General features: G+C 38.9%; 1 protein-coding gene across 7 annotated transcripts in view; it reads left to right on the forward strand.

Annotated features, from left to right (window-relative positions):
• The window catches only part of LOC123973358 (protein FAM126B-like), a 62,453-nt gene that overhangs the window by 13,302 nt on the left and 36,465 nt on the right, over window positions 1–12,686 (forward strand). For all 7 annotated transcript variants that reach the window (XR_006825605.1, XM_046053300.1, XM_046053306.1 and 4 more), the window contains exons 2-4: window positions 4,522–4,606; window positions 10,066–10,144; window positions 12,385–12,486. Coding sequence is in view for 6 of the 7 variants with exons in the window: in XM_046053300.1 (XP_045909256.1) it covers window positions 10,094–10,144; window positions 12,385–12,486 (153 nt within the window). In the remaining variant the exon portion in view is untranslated. The remainder of the gene's footprint in view (window positions 1–4,521; window positions 4,607–10,065; window positions 10,145–12,384; window positions 12,487–12,686) is intronic.

Consider the following 12,686-nt stretch of genomic DNA (forward strand, 5'->3'; position numbering starts at 1 on the left):
CCACACATCGCTCTGAAGCCGTCGGTGACGTACGGACAATCTCAACACTGATAGGTTATCGCGACTCATTGTCATGTGACTTTTCCTTCGGTTTGCCTTCCGGTCGCCGGCCCCGCCCCCTTCGCGTCACTTCATGCCGCCCGACGGGAAATCGCAGCTCTACGCGTCTTTGCATTCAATTTGTATGTAAACTCACCGCCCCAAACACTCACTTCGCTTTTGGTCTGAAAGCACCATAAGACGATGTGCGAGTTGAGTCATGCTACCCCCCCACACAGCTGTCATACCCCAAAATTCAAGACGTTAATCATGTGTTATTTTGGATTTTACAGTACAGTACTTATTGAGTCATGAGACAAGCCAAGGTTTCAGGCTTCAATATGAAAATAATCTCTGTCAGAGAGTGAGTTCCCACCCCTCCCTCAGTCAGTTCACTTAGAACAACACTCCACATCTGCCTCACTGACCCTTTTCTCAGTTATGTGTTAATCAGTGGTGGTGTGAAAGGTTGCACTATTGTAGCCCCATAAGATCATCATACATACAAATAAAGGTGTTGAACTCACATTAAAATATCACAACAAAATGCAACAGTAGTTTGTAGCTGTCAGTATTCAGTCCATCACTACCTGAAAATGGAATGACATTAATTTGAGCCCCATATGTACTTAATCTGCAATTGTTAGCATGCTAACATACTAAACTAAAATAATGAACAAAGAAAACATTATATCTGCTAAACATCCACATGTTAACATTATCATTGTGGTTATGTTGATGTTAGCATTTAGCTCAGCCGTTGTCTGACTGCAAATTCAGAGGAGCATATTGTGTGTTAACTGCTCTGTCTTGGCAACTAAATACACACAATACACTTGTTGGCTTTATTTCAACCTTGCGCACAGTTAAGCAGTGTGCTTAGCAATGTCATTGTGATTTGATGTTTGAAGTGCCGTAAACAGGATGGGTTGGCGCTCTCCTATTCTCTTGTGAGCCCCGTCACAGGACAATGAGCAGGGCCTGCATAGAGGAAGAGTTGCTCTTGAAGGAAAGTTTGCTTATTGTCATTCGCCAGGCCTCATTAGGTGTATGACATATTTAGCTAACAGTGACTGCTGGCTGGAGAGCACAGTTGTTACTAGACATGCAAACACTGGGATGAGATGGGTGCAGAGACATAGTTTCAGCTAATAATCCATTATTGTAACCAGAAAGGAGCAAAAAGTTGTCATTTCTGTTATTCCTCTTCTTATTCCTGTTGCCCAGCCTTAGCTAGATGTTTAATGTGTCTTTTTCTTACACTAGTTTTATATTGTTACTGTAGCTTTTGAGTTTCATCTGTATGATGGGGAAAACTTTACTCAGTATCTTATGCTGTGTTCACATACAACGCAAATTTAATCCTTGCAACACTTTCCTCACGTGGGTTTTATCGATGGACAACTGCTGAGTGTTCACACACAACACGATAAGCGAATAAACACAACCTGTGAATACTACAGCTATATAAACCCAAAGTAAACAATTTGCTGTGATTTAATTGCAATAAACAGATCAAACTGATGCCGAAATAACTACAATATGATGCCGATTTGTTAGACATGTGAATTCATGGTTTGTCAGTTTGTCAAAAAAAAAAGACACTGAGTACAGCCATAACTGTTAATAAATGAAATAACAAAATTTAATGTCTGTTTTGGGCTAATCCAGCAAGATTAATGCCTAATATAATTGCCATCAAACAGCCCTGCTCATTTATTTGCAACATTGGCACCTTAAATAAGGTGAGATATTATAGGTATAGATACCCCCATACAGTTACAATCAAAATTATTCAACCCCCATTGCAAATCGGGTTTATTTTAAAATGTAATGTTCAGCTGTTTGCAAAGAACAAATCAACCAAAAGCAATTGAAATAACCCCAAATTCAACTGAAAATGCAACTTATTGTCACTTCTCCGGTCTCAAATGATTCTGCCTCTTAATGACGAGCATTATTAGCACTTAGTACAGCCCGCTTTTGCTGTTATGACCTGACTCAAACAAGATGCATAGCCAGACAGTCTGGCAGCATTCCTGAGTAATCTTAGTCCATTCCTCATGAGGAATGGCCTCCAGTTCAGTAATTTTTGGGTTTACATGCTACTACCGCCTTCTTCAAATCACACTAAAGATTTTCTCAAGGGTTCAAGTCAGGTGACTATGATGGCCACTGTCCAGGACTTCTTCTGCAACCAAGTCTTAGTAGAATTTGAGGTATGCTTGGGATCATTGTCCTGTTGGAAGGTCCAAAGACACCCATGTGTCGGCTTCCTCACAAACAGCATGATGCTTTCTCCTAGGATTTCCTGATGCTTCAATTAATCCATCTTGCCGTCCACATGCTGTAGGTTTCCAGTGGCAGAGGATGCAAAGCAACACCAGAGCATCACCGAGCCACCACCATCCTTTACTGTGGGCAGTGGCAGTGTTCTTTTCAGCGTATGCTTCATTGTTGTTCCTCCAGACATACCGCTGATCCATTGTGCCGAAAAGTTCCAGTTTTGTTTTTTTGCTCCACAGAACAGAATCCCTTAATTTCTGTAGATTTATTTATTGATGTTGAGAATATTGGACCCGACATTTCTTGTGCTTTTGTGTCAGCAGTGGTGTATGTTTTGGAGTTCTGGCATGGAAACCACCTGCGTTCAGAACTCACTAAAACTTCAGTTCCTGTAGCCACCAGATCTTTTGCAGTCCTCCCAAGGGTTTTCAAAACCGGCCTTCTCAGAAATCTGGTTGTAGTCAATGTTCCTTTAATTTTGAACTTGAAAACTATGGTTCCAACAGGGTCTCTAGGACATTCAGTGCCCTCGTTATGTTTTTGAATCCTGGTTCTTGTTTGTGAAGGCCATTGCTCTCTTCTCTTAACATTTTAGTTTTGTTTGATTTGTTCATTAAAATAGCTGAATTTCTGGTAATTTTGACAATAAACCTGATGGGGATTGAATACTTTTGTTTGCAATTGTATGGTACCATGATCTCACTGACAGCTTTCATTGTTTGGTAAAGTTTGGAGACATCATTTCGTCCATATAAAACGAGTGAGATAGATACCTCACATTAGATTCATCACACGTAATGGGTACTCGTGGTGGTCCATTGACCTCAATAACTCAAAATATGTTCCCATCAAACGTTTAACTTGCATAACTGTGTTATCTAATATGTAATATATTTGTGTTGCAGATTTTGTTTGTGTTGTAATATTCATTCCTTGTCCCTCCCTTTTGCTTGTTACCCTCGGCTTTGATGAGTCATACAGAATGAGTACCCTTTATCTGGCAAAGGGAAAAATAAATAGTTTCTTTACCGCTTTCAATAGACAGAAAGGGTATACACATCATTCTAGACAGATGGGACTAATGCATGGTAATTTCCTCGACTCTTTGTGATGCATTGCTAATATAAGAGTCCTTCAGATAAACACAAGGCTGTGCTGGAAATGCTTGACATCAGATGGAGTGCTCAGTGATGTGGCACTGTCTGCTTCTCAGGGACATGCAGCAGTGCAGAGCGAGCTCTCTACGGCATCTTCTTGTGTGTCACTGAAGATTTATTCTGCCAAATACAGTAAATACTACGGGTGTGGTTCCTCAAGATGCATTTTTAGTAGGTGAGGACAACAAGTCGTCCAGCTGACTGTTGCTATGCAACAATGGGAAACTTGAAAATTGACTCAATGCGTCATGCCATGCCTCAAAATAACCTTAAAAGCAAAATGTTTTTTGAAGAAATGCGTAGTTTGTATTATGAGACCATGCATGTTGTTGGTTTGTACTGTGAATGCATTGTAGTAAGGGTTCTCGGCAACTGTCTTTCTTCTAGTGGAGGGCCACGCTGTTGTAGCAACCATTTGTTGGTTTCCAGGACCCATTATTTGTCATGAATGTTCTGTGCCATCAGTAGAGTTTCCCCTTTCAACAAATGACATTCAACGATTCAAAACCATTCTTGGAAGCACTGTTTGAAGTTTATTTGGAATTCTTTGCTAAGTCATCTATGCTTCTAATATTGCCTGAAGAGAAATACATTTGAAGAAAGTTAAGTACTTTTTTTTTTTTTCTTTTGCAAACTCACCAAATGATGTAGAATTTATAGGGATGCAACAAACAAACATAACTGAAGTTCGACATTTTCTGGGTAAAAAGCTGCTGGCATTATATTGTACATCAGTTTTTTACGCACACAAACTGTCAAATTCCAGTTTGAAATAAGCCTCAGACCAGGTCTGAAAGGAGTTTTCTCTCTGGTGGTCATATCTAGTTTGTCTGACTGCCATGCCGGATATATAGATGTTTAACTGGTCTTCATAAATGACACGCAAACCTGGTAAATTCTAACTTCCTGAATGACCTGCACAAGCTATATAAATCCATCTTATTTATTGTTTTAATGCAGATGACCACTTTCCCTGTGATAGTTTTTCCTGTGATGATCTTGATTTATGGATTGTTTTTTTGTCCCTTTGCTGTTGCAGGTGACCCTCAGTGACTGACAGATGTGTGACACTGTGGAGAACCATTTGCCTCTCCCTGTGGAGATCTGAGTTCTGGGACACTGAGGTAAGCACAGGGGGAACCAGCAACATGCCTCAAACTGCCTCATATTTTATATTTTATTGATACTTGTTATCACCTGAATTGGGAATTTCTTGTCTGCTGTGATGGTGCAAAAATCAATTTCTCATTAACCGGTATATACAGCTTACAGGCTACAAAATAAAATTATTGAAGTGTAAATTTCTACCAAGATTCTGTCATCCATTTCTTTCTTTATACCATTTCTATCAGCACTGAACTACAGGAAAGTTACAGTAATGCTGTTTTCCAGTTTAGGACAGATTGGCGCCACAAACGTGGACTCATTTACTGCCTATAAAACAGATTATTAAAAGATATGTTGGTGAAGAAAGTATCCATGGATCTGATATAATGTGGCTAATACAACCAATAGCTGATTCTTTAACTGCATGTTTGTCTCAACAGTAGGAACATTTATGGTGTAAACCATAGATACAATTTGTCTTTATGTAAAATTCTTAGTTGTGCTCATGTCATTTCAATATATATAGATTGATAGATTGTCAATTATGTAAAATGTTAATTGGAAATGACTATGTATCAGTCTGATTTGTGACGCCAGAAACTGCTCTTTTAAATGTAAGCTGTTGATGATTGATAGATCTTTTTTTCCTTAATGTTGCAGTTACATATGTTTTTATCATGGACAAGAACATGTTTTCTTCTCTGGTTTTATGTTTTCTCTTTTATGTGTCGTCTATGTGCAGTTAAACCACAAAAGCAACAAAACACAACGAGCTCTCACTCGAAGTGTCATGGTGCTATTGATAAATGGAGGGTAACAACAACTCATTTTACGTTCTCAGATTTTATGTATTTTCTGTTTTTATGTGCATTACGAGAGTATTAGAGTCATTGTTGTTTTCACAAAATGGACATTCCTCGTTGCTGAAGATTTGCCATTGCTTGAAAGTCACTTGACTGCAGTTCCCATGGTAACTGATGAGCCTGTCCTGCTGATGGAGAATTTCACTTCAGCAAGTCTTTGACAGTTTGACAAGATAGAAGAAATGAATGAGTCAGCCTTTCATGAAGAGCTGAACAAGCTTACTAAATGGAGGCTTTCAATCCACACACTCAGATTAAAGTAGTGTTCTCACACAAAAAGATTTGACAGGTTCAGATAGTCATCTGCTCTGAGCAGTGAACACGATCTCGGTCTCCTCCAGCCTCGCTGCAAATCGGATATCTTGCTCCTCTAAGCCTGTTTTTCTAACATTTCCAGGCTTATCTGCACCATTCAGAGAGCCATACGTCGTTTTATGTTGGATTTGTTTAAGACCGTAACCCTTAAATACTAGTGTGAGATACTAAAGTGCCTTTAAAATTTTACAGGGTCTTGTAGGTAGTCCCAAGAATGAAGTGAATGTGTTTCATTTACAATCATTCTTAACTTGATTTTAGAAGACAGGCCAAGGATGAGAGTCAGAGGCCAGAAAGCTGTCAATTAAGCATTTTTAACAAGGCGAAGCTCCGAGCCTGTTATGTTGTGTGAAAATATAGATTTACATAGAATGCAGGTTGATGATTTACACTTTATTGCTGCTGAAATATGTAACTTTGAAAATAGAAGTCAGATAACTAGTTGTGCTTCTCTAAAACATTACCCATGTTTATAGCAGTTGAGATGTAAGCAGTTGTTTATTCAGTTAATGGGATATAATGTACAGTTTAATAACATTTTACTTGCATTAAACTAGATTGTATTTGGAGATTTTCTTTTCAGGCCTTGAATGCAGTTTTGATTATAGCAATTTATGTGTAACATGTTGTTATTCCCAGCAAAAGTAAGAAAGTTTACATACCTTTTTGGCAATATAAAAAAATGCTGAAACATGGAGAACAGAAAAAGTACATGCAGAGAGGCCTTAGAACTTGTGCAAATTTCCTTGTGTGTAATGATTTTGGTGTACCAAATAAGATTAAAGAGGGGTGTCAACATTATGGCTTACTGTAGGTGTAAGTAAGAAGACTGCGCACATGCACACAGTTTTACACTGTTTGGGACATTTTATAAGCAGGGTTTGCTAAATCTGACAAAGTCTGTGTATGCATATTCCCAATTTTGTGACTCCACCGCTTTGTAGTTCTTGAATCTAAACAGTTTTATACGTCCTTACTCCTTAAATCTCTGAAGAATTGTCTACATAATCTCTTGTGGTCTGAGTTTAGTCACTTCTGTTTACTTGTGCGTGTCAGAAAGTTAACCAAGGACATTGACCCAGATACAGCTGCACTGAGTTTATTTACAACATTCTTCTGTCACATGTCGCATACTGTGGGAGCACTTTTTTTTTTTTTTGCTAAAGGGAGGAACACAAGGCAGGCACTGATTGATCTTAGATTGTGACATAACTGTGACCACTACTTGTAATCACAGTGTGAAGGCATAAGCTTTGATGAAATGGCTCATTGCAGAACATTTAAGTAGAATGTCTTATTATCTTTTGTCTAGACTGTGGCATCTGTGCAACAACACAAATAGCATGTTGTCACCTGCAATCACCAATATGTTCTTGTGTAACAGTATGTGTTGCCATGATTATGCACCATGGCCTACTGCTATATCAGCAATGTATGTGACAGATTGCATGATTATGACAATTGAATATCACCATCATATCCGCAGGATTTGATAAAAAGATAAAACTGAGCAGAAGACTGTGTTGGCTGCAGATGAACACCTTACACCTGAGGGTGTTGCCTGAAATGTTAAGTGGGATCTTCCCACTTAGAAACGAGAATATATTGAGTCAGTCCTAATCCCTAATCCCATCAACTCAAAACTACAACAACTTTATGAGCTACTAAGTTTGTTTTAGGGCAATGGCTCTAGGGCCATCCCAGCTGAACACAGGTGACAGAAGTAATGAACAAACTCGTGCCTGAAAACTACACTTTAAAGGGGTTTTAACAGTGGATTTATATGTGAAGGACTTGTATCTTTTAATATTTGACCATCTGGAAGCTATAGTATAGCCCATTTTTTGGATGCTTGCTATATCTTGTTAACTTGCAATGAAGTCAAAGTTGATAATTTCACATTTCAATCAACATTGTGGCTTTTATTTAAATTTTTAAAGCAAACCGTCTTTTGGCATTTTATACCTAACTAAATTACATAACCATCGATTGTCGTTTTGGCAGCTTGGTGCACTGTGCCTCTTGCAACGTCACCTGCAGCCTGTATCCAAACTCTCACTGGAGCGTGTGACTGTTCCACCTCTCACTCTACCAATCTACACACACACGTGCTGAGACACATGCCTCTTTCATAGCTAGCCTTTTTTATGGGATAATTAATGGGGAATATATATTCATATTCATATTCATATTCCATGGGATGAAGTCTGAAGGAGAAATTACTTTTCATTTGTGGGCAGTGTGTTGAAGTTAATTTTAGCCACTGGATACAGAGAACAAGACCAGGGATAACAGTGTGCCTGCAGCCCGAGGACAGAATATGTTCGAGGACAACTAGAGACAAACTGTCTTTTGTTATCTCTCTTGATGTATTATAAACAAAATGTGTGTTACCATTTAGGAAATTCAGATCTCTGGCTTCATGTCATTATTATTATTAACGTATTTTTAAAGAGTTGGTTTTTCATTGGTTTTTCTCAAGGTTTAGTTTTTAGCATCATCACTAGATGTTATTGCAGTGTTGTGTTTTTTTTTTTTTTTTTTTTTTCCAAACATGACTTGAGCATGGCCTCATAAGTTTTGAATTGTCAAGGGAAAGTCCATATGACTGCTTGTTGTGGTTCATGCGCATGTCATCAGTAATCCAGAATGGGCCTTTGGGGGGTGACTTTGCGTGACAGTAAGCATGATGGGTACGCATTCAGTAAAGGCAATGACTTACCTAATGACTGAAATCGATGCATTTTCTTGTTATTTCTGACCATTTGATAAACAAAATATAATATATAAAACATTAAATAGAAAGTATGTTTGTATAATATATTTACATGTACACTTTATTTGGATGATCTGCCTACAGATAGTTTATTAGTAGAGATTTAGCTCTTTCACAAATAAAACCATTTTCTGATATTACCCTACACCACTGTGGTTAAGGTTTGATTAGTGCTAATGTTTGTAAATTCATTATAATTTCAGATAATAGTACAGGCTACCATAGTTTACCATTAGTAGCCTAATATTAATCCTAGTTGGACAAAACCACTGTTTCTGTGGGTTGTTTTCAGTCACTAAATTCTTGTGCAAGAAAAATGCTCTACATGGTGTCTTTCATTTGTTTATGCAAATTAACTTGTCAGAAATAAAAACTGTGCATACAGAACGACGAGTTAAACATTGCTAAAGTTTGCTGTAGTGCCTCAACCTTTTTTTAATGTCTCGCCTCCTCCAGGCTGTGATTGGTTGGTTAACGAAAAGTGACTTTGACGAGCCACTATACAAACGGCAGCATGAAATGTTCCCGATCTCCCTGTGGAGATTAGCAGGCAGGCGAAAACGGAACAGGTGAGCGTCATTAGTGCCCAGAAAACCTGATTTAGAGAGGGCAGCGGATAGAACCGGTGCCGGTACGCCAAGGAGTAAAATGTAAAAGTGACAGTACCGGTGAATACCGACACACTTCAAGCACAAACAGCTTTTATCTTGTGAGAAATAGCAGGTCATTAGCGCGAGCTTCACAACGGAGCGTTCAGGCGCAGTCAAACCAGGGCAGCAGCTGGTTTATTAATCCAGCATGTGCATGTGTAAAAGACAGCCGCAGTGAATGAGAGGAAAAGTGACTGCTGGAAGTCAAAGAGGTTGTATTTAAGTTTATGTGCTTGCTCAACAGTTGTTTGATAAATTGCTATTAAAACACATTAGGGGAGGATCTGAGAGTTTTATTTGTTTTTGGTTTTTTTCTTCAATTCTGATCATTTTGGAGCAGATTTTCCTTTGGCACTTGCTAAAACCTTTGGAGGGCACCAAAAATGTCTCTATGCAGGAAAAACCCTGGTAATCCATGGTGACATGCGACTGAGGTGGCTCCTTATGTAACAGTGTGGCCTGCATCATAGCTTTCACACTCAGGGACTTGCTTGTGTTTTGACATGATGTATCCCATTTACTACAACTCATACAATGAATACTGTTGACCACTTTCCAAAGCATACCATAGTTTTTTAGATTACTAATTACTGTTGATCAGTAATGATGTTTTTATTTCAGCTTGCAAGACTTTTAAAAAATATATCCTTTGAAAAATGGTTTGCAGTAATGAAGTAGATGTACTTTGAATGGTTAATGTGCTCAAACATGGAGAAGCACTGGTATTGTCCCTCATTATGTCATTCATGTTGAATTTGAATAAGTACTCATCATACTCTTCCTCTAACTGTTCGTTTTGCTTCTCTTCAACTCTGCCCCTACCTGTGTCTCCTCCTCTCTCCCTTTGTCCTCTGTGTTTCTCTGTCCACCAGGCAGCAGAGGGGGGGGTCTCTGAGGAAGATGCTGGGTTCAGAGCGTGGTGTTGTCGAAGAATGGCTCTCAGAATTCAAGGTAAAGGCCCTCCTCTCATGACTCATGTCAATAAAATGTTCTCCCGGAGGTCATCTTTGTAGGGATTATTTTCCCAGAGAAACCAAACACTGTGGGTGCAATAACTGAGATGAAAGAGAGTATTGAGCATGCAAGTTTGTGCATGTAACCTCTTGAACATTCCAGTCCTTGTAAATGTAATTGGCTTAGATGGATGCAAGTAAGAACTGGGGCCATTTTAGGACAGGTGAGCTCTAGTTTGTCAGAATTGTCTCTACTTTCATTATTGTCTTAAGCTGATTGTACTTTTACCAGTTAGAACTCAACACATAAACTGAAGCATTTTTTGGCCACAGAGCACTTTGATTTAATCTGTGACATATTTTACATTCATCCATATCATCACGCTTTTGCTGAAACTTGTTTTTGCTTGCATGCATGTGAAGTATGAGCAGGCTTTTTACACACACAGTCAATAAGATCGCAGTAACCCCTTAGTTTCTGAGCTCTGAGTCTTGTTAGAACCTTTACCGTTACTGCCATATAACTTTCTCTTGAAAATATGAAGAAATGAAAACGGTAATTTTCCTGATGTTTTTTTATTTACCAGAAATGAATGTGAAACAAAACTGCATGGATTTCCCCAAACTATTCTGTCAATTGTAATATAGGTCAAGAGTCAGCTACACTCTTCAGCTGTACTAGCTAACTGCTGTTTGTGGCAGCAAGCTAATAGGAGCAGTCATACTCCTTTGATTAAGATACACATTTTCATAACTCAAAGCCTTCAGTGAGTCAGTGATTCAACCTTCCCTCTTTTAATGATGTTAAAAGAGGGAAGGTTGAATCTGCAAAGATAATTGCTATGGCAGTAATGTAGAAGTAAAGTTCCTCTTAAAAGTACTACAATGTATCATAAGTACTGCCGCAAAGTATGTTACCTTAACAATTTTGAATCTGTAATAAATCAGCTTCAAATACATATTCAGGATTCTTTTAAAACACAATCTTGGAAATGTGCATTTGTGCACAAAATGAGCAGTGAACACTGGAACAGGGTAAACATGACATGATACAGGTCAAACTCATGAAAGCTGACCTCAGCCTGTTTAGTCTGAGATGTCCTGAAATAGCCATGGTACATAAAGTATTTGAAATGATCTGTACGAGATCTAGGGGGTGCAAAGGGAATTACTTTGTAGTGTGTTAAGAGGGATGACAAAGCAGGGCACAAAAAGAGAGAAGAGAGAGAATGATGACTAGTGAGGGAAATAGATTGGTATGACTCACTGTGTGAGTGGTGCAGACTGGGCACATTGTGTTCTGTCTTCAAAATGACCATACTTAGGCTGTGCTGACAGGATATCTCTGCCTTCTGCCATCTGCAGACAAACACACAATCTTGACCATTCAAAGAATTTCACCCCCAGCGTATTCTGAGCCTGTCAGATATCATCACTGTGTGACGTTCAGTGCCTTCAAAGAGTTATTTTGTGACTCCTTTTTTAAGAGTATATTCATTTTCACTTCACCTGTCTCATTGACTGGCCCAGTCAGTGGGTTCTCCACATTTCCCAGAATGTTTTTGAACACTACCTTGTTCTCTTAGGTAATGTTTTAAAGCATTCTGGGAAATGACCTTTTGCATCAAGACAATTAGTAATACAATTAGTGATCGCTGTATTCCGTTTAGCTGCTTTAGTTTCTGTGTCCTGGTGTTGTTTATACTGGTTCACTGTCACGATCACTCCATTTACACATGATATTAAAATATGGTCTATATGCTGACCACATCTAGAGGTAGTCTGGCTCGCATCATCTTCGGATAAGAGGTAAACATAATCCATATCCACGAACAACATAACACTATAGCCTACAGATATCTGGTTTTCGCTAACATAAAATAGACCAAGTGAGAAAGCCAACACCTTGATCTATAGGGGCTTTGAATTGTAAGGGGGCATCTCCGAAACTTAATTTTTGTTTAATATTTTATATTGCTGAAGTTTTGCTGCATTTAAACTTTACTGTAGCTGACCTGGAAATATATGGACATTACATGACAATGTCAGCATCTGTCTACTGACATTTACTGACCCCCAGTTGCTATTTGTACTTCTAAAGATTTTGGTTTCCCATGCACATATTTAACGGTAAGTAATTTGAAGGTATGCAGGGGGAAATTATGTATAAGCCTCATACATTCAGTCTGATACATTCAGTGCAGTTGCTCAGCGAACCTTTCTTTCTCCTTGCTGCAGTCCTTACCAGAAACCCGCATCCCCAGCTACGCCGGCAGCCTTCATCTAAAGAAGTCCCTGGTTCCTGCGCTCTACAGAGTCATTCAGGACTCCAACAATGAGGTGACACACAGAGGGTGCACACACACATGCAGAGAGTCCCAAGTGGCTGTTTTAAGCTCAAGGAAATGTGTTGCTTGTGACTCACATGATGTACTTTTAGTTGGCAGTGAGCAAGAAACTGATGCACAACTCTTTCTGCGGGCTAGACATCCACACTAAAACACAAGCACACTGTACTCTGGGAGAGTGTGATGGACGGG

This window comes from Micropterus dolomieu, linkage group LG07 (genome assembly GCF_021292245.1).
Source record: "Micropterus dolomieu isolate WLL.071019.BEF.003 ecotype Adirondacks linkage group LG07, ASM2129224v1, whole genome shotgun sequence".
Classification (NCBI taxonomy): domain Eukaryota; kingdom Metazoa; phylum Chordata; class Actinopteri; order Centrarchiformes; family Centrarchidae; genus Micropterus; species Micropterus dolomieu.